Source organism: Capricornis sumatraensis, chromosome 3, assembly GCF_032405125.1.
Source record: "Capricornis sumatraensis isolate serow.1 chromosome 3, serow.2, whole genome shotgun sequence".
NCBI lineage: Eukaryota > Metazoa > Chordata > Mammalia > Artiodactyla > Bovidae > Capricornis > Capricornis sumatraensis.
The window spans coordinates 22815619-22831522 of NC_091071.1; the positions used below are offsets into that span (position 1 = coordinate 22815619).

Consider the following 15904-nt stretch of genomic DNA (forward strand, 5'->3'; position numbering starts at 1 on the left):
GATCTAAATGAGTTTTTTTAAGACAGCATATAGTTAAATCATTTATCTTAATCAATTTTTCATACACGCTTTTTGATTGGGCAGTTTAATCCATCTAAATTTAAAATAATTATCAATAAGGGCTTACTTTTGTCATTTTGCTATTTTTTAAGTAACTCATTTTTGTCCCTCAGTTTCTCTGTTGCTGTCTTCTTTTTTATTCAGTTTTCTTCTATTGACATATTTTGAATCCCTTGTCTTTTACTTTTGTGTGTAATCTATAGCTATTTCCTTTGTATCATTAGTTACATATAACATACTAAATTATAATAATCCAATTTGAATTGATACCATCCTAACTTTAATAACACATAAAAGTACTACTACTATACAACTCCTTCCAACTCTTTGTTATTCATATTACAACTTACATTTTTATACATTGTAAACCACTAATATGGATTTGTAACTATTTTTATACATTTTTCTTTTAAAACCTGTAGAAAAGTGGAGCGGCAAACAAAAATTTTCAGTGTTATGGATGAATGCTATGTCTCCCCACCTCATATTGCCAGCTTATATCTTGAAGCCTCTAAGTCCCAATGTGATTGTATTTGGGATGTAATTAGATTTAGATGAGGTCATGAGTGTGGGGCTTCCATGATGGGATAATGTCCTTAGAAGAAGAAGAAAGATGAGAGACCGCTCTCTCTCTCCCTCCCATGTATGGATGTAGTGAGAAGGTGGCCGTCTGCAAGCCATGAAGAGAGTTCTCACTAGGAAACAAATCAATCAGTACCTTGATCTTGGAGTTCCTAGTTGTCCCTCAGCTTTCATTTATCTGAAAATGTTTTAATTTCTTCCTTATTTTAGAAAAACAGCTTGCTGGATATAGAATTCTTCAGTGACACTTTTTCTCTCTCAATATTTTCAATAGGTCATCCCACTGCTTTCTGGCCTCTAAAATCTTTACTAAGAAATTGATTAGTAATATTATTTATTAATATTATTCAGGATTATTTACACACAGGGAGTTACTTCTCACTTGGAATATCCTCTCCTTGTCTTTGAATTTCAGCAGTTTAATTATCATGTTTCTCAGTATGGGTCTTGTTTGATTATTTCTTACATGCTATTTTTTGAGATTCTTGGGGTTTTAGATTCATGTCCTTCATCAAATTTGGGAAGTTTTCAGACATTATTTCTTTAAATAATATCTTTTCACTTCTTCTTTCTCTCTTTTCTCCCTGGGACTCCCATTATGTGTAATTGATCCAGTTGATGGAACTCCACAATTCTCTGAGGCCTGTTTTACTTTTTGCCATTACTTTTTCCTCCTGCTCTTTCAAATTGGTAATTTCAGTTTTCTTAAAGCTTGCTAATTCTTCATCCTGCTTGTTCAATCTTCTGTTGAAATCCTTCAGGGTTTTTCTCAAACAGTTATTATATATTTTAGCTCCAGAATTTGGTTTATTATTACAGTTTCTGTTTGTTATTATTTTTATTTTGCTCATATATCACGTTCCTAATTTTTTTGGTTCTTTGTATTTTCCTTTAGCTCTTGAGCATATTTAATATAGTTTTTAATACTTATTATTTATTTGGCTCTGTTGTGTCATGCAGAGACTTTTGTTGTGGTGCATGGACTCTCTGGTTGTGCATGGGCTCAGTAGTTGCAGCACATACTTAGTTGTTCCACAGCATGTGGGATCTTAGTTCCCCAGCCAGGGATTGAACCTGCATCCCCTGCATTGCAAGGCAGATTCTTAATCACTGGACCACCAGGGAAATTCCAATACATTTTTAAAAATTGAAATATAGTTGATTTACAATGCTGTGTTAATTTCTGCTATACAACAGGATAATTCAGTGATACATAAATGTATGTACTTTTCAATATTCTTTTTCATTATGGTTTATTACAAGATATTGAATATAGTTCCCTGTGCTATACAGTAGGACTTTTTTGTTTATCCACTCTACGTGTAATAGGCTTCATCTGCTAGTTCCAAACTCCCAATCCATCCCTCCTTCATCCCTTTCCATCTGAGATCCAAGTTAGGCTAGACAGAGACCAATTCTTTTAACATTCTCAAGACAGGTCAGAATGTTGTAAATAAAGTATGTTCTACTTCCTTCACTTTGAGAGAGATAACTAGCAACTGGATTGCCATCTCCTATAGACCAAGATGATGCTGCAGGAGGAAGGGGCTGATTCAAGGGCCAGTCAAAATGCAATAAAATTTCCTACTATTTTGAATGTGACTTTTCCTTTTTTGGGTATTCTCCTAAAGAGCAACTGCTATAGGTCTAAAACTGTTTCTCAGAGGTTGTGTAAGTTTATTTTAAACAGTTAATTCTCACCAAACTTCCAATTCAGGAAGCTCTGAGCACTCCAAGCAGGGTAAATGCCAACCCCCCCTCCCCAGTATAGCAATAAATATAGTAATAAGGATAAAAATCTAAGTGAAAAGGAGAAATCTCTTTAAAAATCATGAGGAAAAATGATATATTACATTCTAAAGAGTAGTAGTGGTAAAAATACCAAAAAATGACTTCTTAAAAACTGATGGAAGCAAGCCATGAGACATTGGAATATTATTAAAATATAGAAGGGGAAAATTCAGGAAAATATTCTTCAAAAGGTAAAGAAAGTGAAATAATTTCCATGCAAATAAAATCTAAGCTTTTATGTCATCATAACTTTCCTAAAGAAACTATCATAAGAAGTTCTTCAGGAAGAGAAAACTGATGTCATGTAAAATTTCAGAATAAAAATGCAGAGCAATTAAAAAAAAACTCTATGAACAAGCGTGACTATTTACTGCATAAAAAGTGATAATACCTTTTGGGTATGTAGAAATGAAAATGTCTTATTATAGTAATGCAAAAAGTCAGAGGGAGTCATTGAAATGATAAGGCTACAAGATCTTAGGACTGTTAGAGAAGTAGTAAAAGCAATAGCTTGTAATTAACCAAATGTATGTGTTAATTTTTAAGGCAGTCACTAAAAGAAGCATTAACACAAGTTAATAAAGAGCAGAAAAAAGGGAGAAAGAGGAAATAAAAATAGATTATTTAAATAGGAAAAAAATAAGATGATGCCATAGGCCCAAACTTCTTAGAATGTACCAAGCTAGATTGTTAGCCTGAAAAAAACCCCACAAACTTTATATAAATACTTTAAATATAAAGACCCAGAAAATTTGAATATAAAAAGATGGAAAAAATATACCAAAAAAACAATGATCAAAGTGGCTATGCTATTGCCAAAAAAGTATAATTTAAGGCTAGGATATCAGTACATTGAAAAGGGGAAAATGACAGTGATAAAGGGGTTAACCCACCAGGAAAATACAAATCTAAATATGTATGCACACATCAATATACCCATTCCACAAAGAAAATTACATGAAGCAAAATTTCAAACTATATCAAAATGTTACAGAAAATAAAAACAAGTAGGTAAATGAACTATGGTGTTGGAGAAGACTTTTGAGAGTCCCTTGAGCTGCAAGGAGATCCAACCAGTCAATCCTAAAGGAAATCAGTCCTGAATATTCACTGGAAGGACTGATTTTGAGGCTGAAACTCCAATACTTTGGCCACCTGATGTGAAGAGCTGACTCAGTTGAGAAGACCCTGATGCTGGGAAAGATTGAAGGTGGGAGGAGAAAGGGACAACAGAGGATGAGATGGTTGGATGGCATCATTGGCTCAATGAACATGAGTCTGAGTAAACTCCAGGAGTTGGTGATGGACAGGGAGGCCTGGCATGCTGCAGTCCATGGGGTTGCAAATAGTCAGACATGACTAAGTGACTGAACTGAGCTGACTGAAAATGTCAGTAACAGTAGTGAGAAGAGCCCCTCAATGAGCAAAATTGACTACATAGAATAATGCCCTCAATAACAGTGGGAGACAAAGTCTTTTTATTGAAGTGTAGTTCATTTACAATATTATGTTAGTTTCAAATGTACAGCACAGTGATTCAGTATTTTTGCAGATTGTACCCATTACAGGTTATTACCATGCCTATAATTCCCTATGCTATACAGTATATCCTTATTGTTTATCTCATTTGTGAATAGTAGTTTGTATCTGTTAAAATCTTAATGTTTCCTTCCCTTCTTATCTCTCTCCTTTGGAAATCACAAGTATATTTTCTTATCAAATACACATAAAATATTTATAAAATTTTACCACATGCTGGATCATGAAATATATTTCAAATAATTGAAAATATTCACATAATCTCCAAGAAAAGTGGTATTAAGCTATGAATATATTTTCAAACTGCTTAGAAATCAAATCATACATTTCTAGAAAACCTCACAGTTCAAAGGTATTTTAGAAATTAGAAAATATTTGGAAATTAGTGATTTATAAAATAACATATTATAGCTGTGGAATGTAGCTAAAGCAATTGGAAATTTTTTAAAATAAATAAGTTTTAGAATTTGTGCAATGTATGCATAGGGTGAGGAGTAAGTACTGGCAGCGAATGGAGGAGGGAAATCATGGCGCATGAGGTAATATCTGCATTAGCTCCCCCAGTTAGTTCATGTAGTAACAAAAATAACTAGTGGCCTCAAAAAGTTGGTAAGTGGCTATCTGCAAACCATGAGAGGAAGGTAGCATTGAGCCCCTTGGCTACAGTAGTGCATATGACAAAGAGAAAAACATCAGGTTTTTCTCTCTACCCTGGAGCTCTCCATACCAACTTAAGCCTCTAATCCTTTTACTTTTTAAACGTGTAGTAGCCTAGCTATTCCTCAGAACCAAAAGTTACAACATTCCAACTCTACAGCCAGTACATCTCTCTTAAAAGAAACAAACAGATTTGTTTTAACTTTCATAGCAGTGGCTCATTGACCTTCTCATAGGATAGAAATATGGCTGTGGAGAAGACACCAGGTATAAAGAGAGAGGAAAGCAACAAGCATAAACAGACCAAAAATCCTCCTAATTTTGCTTTTAGTAATAAAAGTTTCAATAGCTCTTCATTATCTGTTCAACATTCAAATATCCAAAAACAGAAACATAAAATTTAAACAGTTGATGGCATAAAATTTAAAAATCTCTTGAGGGAAACTGTAAAAATTGAGCATAAGATCTCTTTTATAATAAATAATTACAACAGATAATAAGATGGGAAAACACCAGGACCAGAAGGAAAAATTTTAAAGTATTTGTTTTGTTCAATATGGGACTGGTCTTCTAGTGTGCATATTATATCCTTCAATAATTGTAGAAGCTTTGGGCTGACTACATATGGGAGAGAAAGTAGATAAGAAGCCAGATCAAGAGACACCTTTATGTTTCAGCAGACAGTAATATTTTATTAAAAAGTAATAGAAAATAGAAAAATTTCACTATGAGATGCATTCCACAAAGTATTCTCTGACATAATGAGCCAAAGAACTTTTATCTTTCTTGAGAGATGTATATTTAAATTAATATTAGCCATATAAGAATCCTCTGGTGTTTAACAGAAAATGAACTCTTAAAATACTTGGTGTGACACTCACCAATAGTAAGCAGCAGGAAATGAAGAAGATGAGGAAGTCCCATAGCAGAGCAGAGAGCCAGAAATTAAGGGCATAAACCCCACTCAAAAACTGAATGTGCTTTGCCTTAGTGACTCTCTCATTCACCGTCAGGAGACAAAAGCCACTGACAAGAATACTCACACCAAAATACAAATTTAAGGCTACTTGTGTTCCTGTCATTGCTCTACAAAAGAATGAATAAAGAGGACACATTGGTAAAGCAATACAGTGGGAAACATTTATTTCTAACGATAAATTTAATTATTAATTTATTATAAATTATATTATTATTAGCAGCTATTTTACTATTTTAATTCACTTTTAAATTAACTTTTAACAAAATACATAGTTGGAAAGGGAAGAAGGGATCTATTTAAAGCTTAAACTTCAAGTTCAATGAAAAAAGTATACATACGAATATTCAGGTCCACCAAAAGCAGAACGTGCAGGCTGAGGTTTGTTGATGACTGTAATGGAAGCATCAGGGCCAGAAAGTGACATAAAAATAACATTGTCTAATACAGCCAGAGATAATGATGATGAATGGTATGCCTCATTGTTGAACCAAAATTTAACTATATTTTCACTTCCATTAACCTCAATGGAAAATGCAATAATGCATGAGTAAATGCATTTTTGATTACCCACCAAATAGGCCTTCAGATCACCTGGAATGAGAACATAATACCGATCATGGGTTGAACATGCAATATAGATCATTAACTATGGATTTTAGAGAGGGCAAACCAAATAATTTTACTTGCCTAATATTTTTTTTCCATTCCTGCAATAGCTCTGACAAGGTTTGACCATTTAACTTAAGAATTTTATTCTTCAAAAAGTCTACAAATAATAAATGCTGGAGGTGGTGGTTTAATTGCTAAGTCGTGTCCAACTCTTTGTGACCCCCTGGACTATAGCCTGCAAGGCTCCTCTGTCCATGGGATTCTCCAGGTAAGAATCCTGGAGTGGGTTGCCATTTCCTTCTCCAATAATTGCTGGAGAGGGTATGGATAAAAGGGAACCTTCTTACACTGTTGGTGGGAAAGTATATTGATGTAGTCATTATGGAATATAGTAAAGAAGTTCCTTTAAAAATTAAAAATAGAGTTGCCATACGATCCAGCAATTCCACTCCTAGGCATATATTCAGAAAAGATGACAACTCTATTTTAAAAAGACAAATGCATCCCAATGTTCCAAAAACTCAGATCATGGCATCCGGTCCCATCACTTCATGGCAGATAGATGGGGAAACAGTGGAAACAGTGTCAGACTTTATTTTGGGGGGCTCCAAAATCACTGCAGATGGTGATTGCAGCCACAAAATTAAAAGACGCTTGCTCCTTGGAAGGAAAGTTATGACCAACCTAGACAGCATATTGAAAAGCAGAGACATTACTTTGCCAACAAAGTTCTGTCTAGTCAAGGCTATGGTTTTTCCAGTGGTCATGTATGGATGTGAGAGTTGGACTGTGAAGAAAGCTGAGCGCCGAAGAATTGATGCTTTTGAAGTGTGGTGTTGGAGCAGACTCTTGAGAGTCCCTTGGACTCCAAGGAGATCCAACCAGTCCATCCTAAAGGAGATCAGTCCTGGGTGTTCATTGGAAGGACTGATGTTGATGCTGAAACTCCAATACTTTAGTCACCTCATGTGAAGAGCTGACTCATTGGAAAAGACCCTGATGCCAGGAAAGATTGAGGGCAGGAGAAGGGGATGACAGAGGATGAGCTGGTTGGATGGCATCATCGACTGGATGGACACGGATTTGGGTGGACTCCAGGAATTGGTGATGGACAGGGAGGCCTGGCATGCTGTGGTTGCTGGGGTCGCAAAGAGTTGGACACGGCTGAGTGACTGAACTGAACTGAATGTAAATAGCACTGCTATTCATAATAGCCAAGGCACAGAAGAAACCTAAGTGTCCCTCAACAAATAAATGGATAAAGAATATTAATCCTTTATCATTCAGTCATAAAAAGAATGAAATAATGCCATTTACAGTAACATGGATGGACCTAGTGACTATCATACTAAATGAAGTCAGACAAAAGTAAATACTATGATATCCCTTATATACAAAATCTAAAAAATACTACAAATGATCTTGCAAAACAGAAACAGGCACATAGATAAAACAAAAACAAAAACATATGGCTACCAAAGAAGAAAGGGGGAGGAATAAACTAGGAGTATGCGATTAAGAGATATGCACCTTAAAATGTTAAATAAACAAAAAACAAAGATATGGCACAGAAAAATATATCCACTATCATGCAATAACCTGTAACAGAAAAGAATCACTTTGTTGTACACCTGAACCTAACACAATATTGTAAATCAACTCTATTTAATTAAAAAATAAAAATACATGGAAAAATCTTCATTCTGTTAACAATACACATACACCTTACACATTTTAGCTAAATTTCACTGAGAAAATGTATTTCACTCAGTATTAATTCTCGCAAACTTCTTTTCCTCCTTCAAACTGTCAGTCCCCAAACTGATTTGTAAGGACCTCCACTTCTTTATTTTTTGCATTTTGAACTTTTTATTTTATATTGGAATGTACCCTACTAACAATGTTGTGACAATTTCAGGTGGACAACAAAGGGATTCAGCCATACATATACATGTATACATTCTTCCCCAAACTCCCTTCCCATCCAGACTGACACATAACAGTGAGCAAAGTTCCCTGTGATCTACAGTAGGATCTTGCTGGTTATCCATTTTAAATAGAGCAGAGTGTATATGTCGATCCTAAACTCCCTAACTATCTCTTCTCCACATTCTTCCTCATGGAGGAATAAGTTCATTCTCTAAGTCTATGAGTCTGTTTCTGTTTTGTAAATAAATTCATTTATATCATTTCTTTTTAGATTCTGCATATAAAGGATATTATACGATATTTCTGTTTCTCTGACTTCACTCAGTATGATAATCTCTAGATTCATCCATGTTGCTGCAAATGGAATTATTTCATACTTTTTAATGGTTGAGTAATATCCTGCTGTATATATCCACCACATCTTCTTTATACATTCCTCTGCTGATGCTTTTGAACTGTGGTGTTGGAGAAGACTCTTGAGAGTCCCTTGGACTGCAAGGAGATCCAACCAGTCCATTCTGAAGGAGATCAGCCCTGGGATTTCTTTGGAAGGAATGATGCTAAAGCTGAAATTCCAGTACTTTGGCCACCTCATGCGAAGAGTTAGTTGACTCATTGGAAAAGACTCTGATGCTGGGAGGGATTTGGGGCAGGAGGAGAAGGGGATGACAGAGGATGAGATGGCTGGATGGCATCACTGACTCGATAGATGTGAGTCTGAGTGAACTCCAGGAGTTGGTGGTGGACAGGGAGGCCTGACATGCTGCGATTCATGGGGTTGCAAAGAGTCAGACACGACTGAGCGACTGAACTGAACTGAACTGCTGAAGCAACATTTAGTCTGCTTCCATGTTTTGGCCATTGTAAATAGTGCTGCAACGAATATAGGGATGCATGTATCCTTTTGAAACATGTTTTTATCTTAGTATATGCCCAAGAGTGGGATTGCAGGGTCAAATGGTAGCTCTATTTTTAGTGTTTTAAGGAATCTCTGTACTGTTCTCCATAGTGGCTGCTGTTATTGTTCAGTCACTCAGTTGTGTCCATCTCTTTGCAACCCCATGGAGTAGCTTGCCAGGCTTCTCTGTCCTTCACCATCTCCTGGAGCTTGCTCAAACTCATCTCCATTGAGTAGGTGATGCCATCCAACCATCTCATTCTATTGTCGTCCCCTTCTCCTCCTGCCTTCAATCTTTCCCGGCATCAGGGTCTTTGCTAGTGAGTCATCTCTTAGCATAAGGTGGCCAAAGTATTGGAACTTCAGCATCAGTCCTTTCAATAAATATGGAGGGTTGATTTCCTTTAGGATTGACTGGTTTGATATCCTTGCAGTCCAAAGGATTCTCAAGAGTCTTCTCTAGCACCACAGTTCAAAACCATCAGTTCTTTGGTGCTCAGCCATTTTTATTGTCCAACTCTCACATCCATGCATGGCTACTGGAAAAATCATAGCTTTCACTATATGAATGTTTGTCTGCAAAGTGATGATGTCTCTGCTTTTGAATATGCTCTCTAGGTTTGTCATAGCTTTCCTTCCAAGCAGCAAGCATCTTTTAATTTCATGGTTGCAGTCACCATCTGTAGTGATTTTGGAATCCCAAAAAATAAAGTCTGTCACTGTTTCCATTGTTTTCTCATCTATTTGCTATGAAGTGATGGGACTGGATGCTATGATCTTAGTTTTTTGAATGGAGTTTTAAGCCAGCTTTTCCACTCTCCTCTTTCATTTTCAAGAGGCTCTTTAGTTCCTCTTTTCTTTCTGCCATAAAGGTTGGGAGGAGTGTCATCTGCATATCTGAGGTTATAGATATTTCTCCCAACAGTCTTGATTCCAGCTTGTGCTTCATCCAGGTGGGCATTTCTCATGATGCACTCTGCATATAAGTTAAATAAGCAGGGTGATAATATACAGCCTCGATGTACTCTTCCCAATTTTGAATCAGTCCATTGTTCCATGTTTGATTCTAACTGTTGCTTCTTGACCTGCATATAGTTTTCTCAGGAGGCAGGTAAGGTGGTCCAGTATTCCCATCTCTTTAAGAATTTTCCACAGATTGTTGCAATCCACACAGTCAAAGGCTTTAGCATACTCAATGAAGCAAAAGTCAATGGTTTTCTAGAATTATTTTGCTTTTTCTATGATCCAACAGATGTTGGCAATTTGATCTCTGGTTCTTCTGCCTTTTCTAAATCCAGCTTGTACATCTGGAAGTTCTCAGTTTATGTATTGTTGACGCCTAGATTGGAGAATTTTGAGCATGACCTTCCTTGCATGTGAAATAAGTCCAATTATGTGGTAGTTTGAACATTCTTTTGCATTGCCTTTCTTTGAGATTGGAGCAAAAACAGACTTCTCCAGTCCTATGTCCACTTCTGAGTTTTCCAAATTTGCTACTGTATTGAATTTAACACTTTAACAGCATCATTTTTAAGGATTTGAAATAACTCAGCTGTCATTCCATCATGTCCACTAGCTTTGTTCATAGTGATTCTTCCTAAGACTTCCTTGACTTCACACTCCAGAATGTTTGACCCTAGGCAAGTAATCACACCATCATGCTTATCTGGGTCATTAAGATCTTTTTATACAGTTTTTCTGTGTATTCTTGCCAACTCTTCTTAATAACTTTAGCTTCTGTTATCTCCACACCATTTCTGTCCTTCTGGGGGTGGCCAATGAGGAGATATCCCTCGTCCAAGGTAAGAGAAACCCAAGTGAGATGGTAGGTGTTGCGAGAGGGCATGAGAAGGCAGACACACTGAAACCATAATCACAGAAAACTAGTCAATCTAATCACATGGACCACAGCCTTGCCTAACTCAATGAAACTAAGCCATGCTGTGTGGGGTCATCCAATGGGCGGGTCATGGTGGAGAGGTCTGACAGAATGTAGTCCACTGGAGAAGGTGATGGCAAACCACTTCAGTATTCTTGCCTTGAGAACCCCATGAACACTATGAAAAGGCAAAATGATAGGATACTGAAAGAGGAACTCCCCAGGTCGGTAGGTGCCCAATATGCTACTGGAGATCAGTGGAGAAATAATTCCAGAAAGAATGAAAGGATGGAGCCAAAGAAAAAACAATACCCAGTTGTGGATGTGACTGGTGATAGAAGCAAGGTCCGATGCTGTAGAGAGTAATATTGTATAAGAACCTGGAATGTTAGGTCCATGAATCAAGGCAAATTACAAGTGGTCAAACAGGAGGTGGCAAGGTTGAATGTCAACATTCTAGGAATCAGCAAACTAAAATGGATTGGAATGGGTGAATTTAACTCAGATGACCATTATATCTACTACTGTGGGCAGGAATCCCTTAGAAGAAATGGAGTAGCCATCATGGTCAACAAAAGAGTCCAAAATGCAGTACTTGGATGCACTCTCAAAAACAACAGAATGATCTCTGTTCTTTTCCAAGGCAAACCATTCAATATCACGGTAATCCAAGTCTATGCCCCAACCAGTAATGCTGAGGAACCTGACATTGAACAGTTCTATGAAGACCTACAAGACCTTTTAGAACTAACACCCAAAAAAAGATGTCCTTTTCATGATAGGGGACTGTAATGCAAAAGTAGGAAGTCAAGAAACACCTGGAGTAACAGGCAAATTTGGCCTGGAAATACGGAATGAAGCAGGGCAAAGGCTAATAGAGTTTTGCCAAGAGAACACACTGGTCATAGCAAACACCACTAGATGGTCAACACCGAAATCAGACTGACTATATTCTTTGCAGCCAAAGATGGAGAAGCTCTATACAGTCAGCAAAAACAAGACTGGGAGCTGACTGTGGCTCAGATCATGAGCTCATTATTGCCCAATTCAGACTTAAATTGAAGAAAGTAGGGAAAACCACTAGACCTTTCAGGTATGACCTAAATCAGATCCCTTATCATTATACAGTGGAAGTGAGAAATAGATTTAAGGGACTAGATCTGATAGAGTGCCAGATGAACTACGGGTGGAGGTTCGTGACATTGTACAGGAGACAGGGATCAAGACAATCCCCATGGAAAAGAAATGCAAAAAAGCAAAATGGCTGTCTGTGGAGGCCTTACAAATAGCTGTGAAAAGAAGAGAAGTGAAAAGCAAAGGAGAAAAGGAAAGATATAAGCATCTGTATGCAGAGTTCCAAAGAATAGCAAGGAGAAATAAGAAAGCCTTCCTCAGTGATCAATGCAAAGAAACAGAGGAAAACAACAGAATGGGAAAGACTAGAGATCTCTTCAAGAAAATTAGAGATACCAAGGGAACATTTCTAGCAAGATGGGCTCGATAAAGGACAGAAATGGTATGGCCCTAACAGAAGCAGAAGATATTAAGAAGAGGTGGCAAGAATACATGCAAGAACTGTACAAAAAAGATCTTCAAGACCCAGATAATCATGACGGCATGATCACTCACCTAGAGCCAGACACCCTGGAATGTGAAGTCAAGTGGGCCTTAGAAAGCATCACTATGAACAAAGCTAGTGGAGGTGATGGAACTCTAGCTGAGCTATTTCAAAACCTGAAAGATGCTGCTGTGAAAGTTGCTGCACTCAATATGCTAGCAAATTTGGAAAACTCAGCAGTGGCCACAGGACTGGAAAAGGTCAGTTTTCATTCCAATCCCAAAGAAAGGGCAATGCCAAAAAATGCTCTCATCTCACACGCTAGTAAAGCAATGCTCAGAATTCTCCAAGCCAGGCTTCAGCAATACGTGAACAGTGAACTTCCAGATGTTCCAGCTGGTTTTAGAAAAGGCAGAGGAACCAGAGATCAAATTGCCAATATACGCTGAATCAGGAAAGATCAAGAGAGTTCCAGAAAAACATCTATTCCTGCTTTATTGACTATGCCACAGACTTTGACTGTGTGGGTCACAATGAAGTGTAGAAAATTCTGAAAGAGATGGGAACACCAGACCACCTGACCTGCCTCTTGAGAAATCTGTATGCAGGTCAGGAAGCAACAGTTAGAACTGGACAAGGAATTACAGACTGGTTCCAAATAGGAAAATGAGTATGTCAAGGCAGTATATTTGTCACCCTGCTTATTTAACTTATATGCAGAGTACATCATGAGAAACGCTGGACTGGAAAAAACACAAGATGGAATCAAGATTGCTGGGAGAAATATCAACAACCTCAGATATGCAGATGACACCACCCTTATGGAAGAAAGTGAAGAGGAACACAAAAGCCTCTTGATGAAAGTGAAAGAGGAGAGTGAAAAAGTTGCCTTAAAGCTCAGTATTCAGAAAATGAAGATCATGCATCTGGTCCCATCACTTCATGGGAAATAGATGGGGAAACAGTGGAAACAGTGTCAGAGTTTATTATTTTGGGGCTCCAAAATTACTGCAGATGGTGATTGCAGCCATGAAATTAAAAGACGCTTACTGCTTGGAAGGAAAGTTATGACCAATCTAGATAGCATATTAAAAAGCAGAGACATTACTTTGCCAACAAAGGTCCATCTAGTCAAGGCTATGGTTTTTCCAGTAGTCATGTATGGATGTGAGAGTTGGACTGTGTAGAAAGCTGAGTGCCAAAGAATTCATGCTTCTGAACTGTGGTGTTGGAGAAGACTCTTAAGAGTCCCTTGGACTGCAAGGAGATCCAATCAGTCCATTCTAAAGGAGATCCGTCCTGGGTGTTCTTTGGAAGGACTGATGCTAAAGCTGAAACTCCAGTAGTTTGGCCACCTGATGCAAAGAGCTGACTCATTGGAAAAGACTCTGATGATGGGAGGGATTGGGGGCAGGAGGAGAAGGGGATGACAGAGGATGAGATGGCTGGATGGCATCACCGACTCAATAGACATGAGTTTGGGTGAACTCCAGGAGTTGGTGATGGACAAGGAGCCCTGGCATGCTGCAATTCATAGGGTCACAAAGAGTCGGACATGACTGAACCACTGAACTGAACTGATGTGATATCTCATGGCAATTTTTATTTGTATTTCTCTAATACTTAGTGATGTTAAGCATCTTTTCATGTGCCCTTTTTCCATCTGTATGTCTTATTTGCAGGGACTTCTACTTCTAACATTATGATTAAGAAAAACAAATCATTATTAAGAAAAACTAGAAAGCTTGAATAATTTTGTGTTTCTATATCAAATATGGTTGAAACAATCAGAAAATTAGCAAAGCAACTATCTTTGGAAATACAAAGACCTAAGAGAAAAAGAAAACTCACCTAGTCAAAAGTTTTATACTACTTTTCCCTTCTGTACAGTTGTAGAAATAGAAGGTCGAGAAGCATCACAGAAAGTTGAGCAAAATACTACAGCTAACAAGAACTTACAGATGTTTCATGATGCTTAGAATAAAAAACAGAAGTTTCAAGCTTATCAAAGAAGTCACAATATAAAAATTCAAGATAGAGAAGCTGATAGAAGTGAGCCTTATACTCAGTCTCAGCGTGGGCCATATCAGACATGAAGCTTATTTTTTATGGTCCATAAGCTAAAAATTATTTTTACATTTTTAATTGATGAAAAATAATATAAAAAAGATGAAGGTGGAGAAGAAGAAAGAAGAGAGAGAGGAAAAAAAGAAGAGGGATGTGGAGGGAAGGAAGAGGTGGAGATGGAAGGAGGACAACAAGGAGGAGGAAGAAGAAAGAGGACGAGGAAGAGGGAGAACACAGAGACTGTATGTGGACTATGATGTCTAAAACATATACCATGTGGCTTTTGTACAGAACATGCTGGATGGCTCTTGTTTTAGTAGCTGAAAAGAAAATGAGAAGCTTGCTTTATGCTACTTCCACAGAAAAAATCATTTCTTGATTCCTAAGAGTAAAAGCTGAAAGGTTAACAAACTGAAGGTAAAATTGTCCTTAAAATGTTGAGGGAAATAAGTAAAGAATCAGGGAGAAAAAAAATCTCATTCAGGGAGAAAAACTAGAGTTAAAGGCTCACTAAGAACAGAGAGATCTGGGAAATACTCTCAGTCTTTCAACCGATATATTTGAGCAGTTATATTCCAAGAGTAAAGATAAATACAATAGATCAGGTCTTACAAGACTAAATCAATATTATATCCCTTCAATCCTATTAAAGTCAGCTATCCTGTCCTGGCTATTATAAACAGTGCTGCGATGAACATTGGGGTACATGTGTCTCTTTCAATTCTGGTTTCCTTGGTGTGTATGCCCAGCAGTGGGATTGCTGGGTCATATGGCAGTTCTATTTGCAATTTTTTAAGGAATCTCCACACTGTTCTCCATAGTGGTTGTACTAGTTTGCATTCCCATCAACAGTGTAGGAGGGTTCCCTTTTCTCCACACCCTCTCCAGCATTTATTGCTTGCAGATTTTTGGATCGCAGACATTCTGACTGGTGTGAAGTGGTACCTCATTGTGGTTTTGATTTGCATTTCTCTAATAATGAGTGATGTTGAGCATCTTTTCATGTGTTTGTTAGCCATCCATATATCTTCTTTGGAGAAATATCTATTTAGTTCTTTGGCCCATTTTTTGATTGGGTCGTTTATTTTTCTGGAATTGAGTTGCATAAGTTGCTTGTACGCTTTCAGGATTAGTTGTTTGTCAGTTGCTTCATTTGCTATTATTTTCTCCCATTCAGAAGGCTGTCTTTTCACCTTGCTTATATTTTCCTTTGTTGTGCAGAAGCTTTTAATTTTAATTAGATCCCATTTGTTTATTTTTGCTTTTATTTCCAGAATTCTGGGAGGTGGATCATAGAGGATCCTGCTGTGATTTATGTCTGAGAGTGTTTTGCCTATGTTCTCCTCTAGGAGTTTT

The 15904-nt window shown here is 37.3% G+C and overlaps 1 protein-coding gene across 1 annotated transcript in view; it reads right to left on the reverse strand.

Annotated features, from left to right (window-relative positions):
• LOC138076172 (phospholipid-transporting ATPase ABCA3-like) overlaps nt 1-15904 on the reverse strand; it is a 215958-nt gene that overhangs the window by 65452 nt on the left and 134602 nt on the right. Inside the window, exons 16-17 of the mRNA XM_068968393.1 lie at nt 5947-6199; nt 5511-5715 (exon numbers count right to left, since the gene is read on the reverse strand). Coding sequence (XP_068824494.1) covers nt 5511-5715; nt 5947-6199 — 458 coding nt within the window. The remainder of the gene's footprint in view (nt 1-5510; nt 5716-5946; nt 6200-15904) is intronic.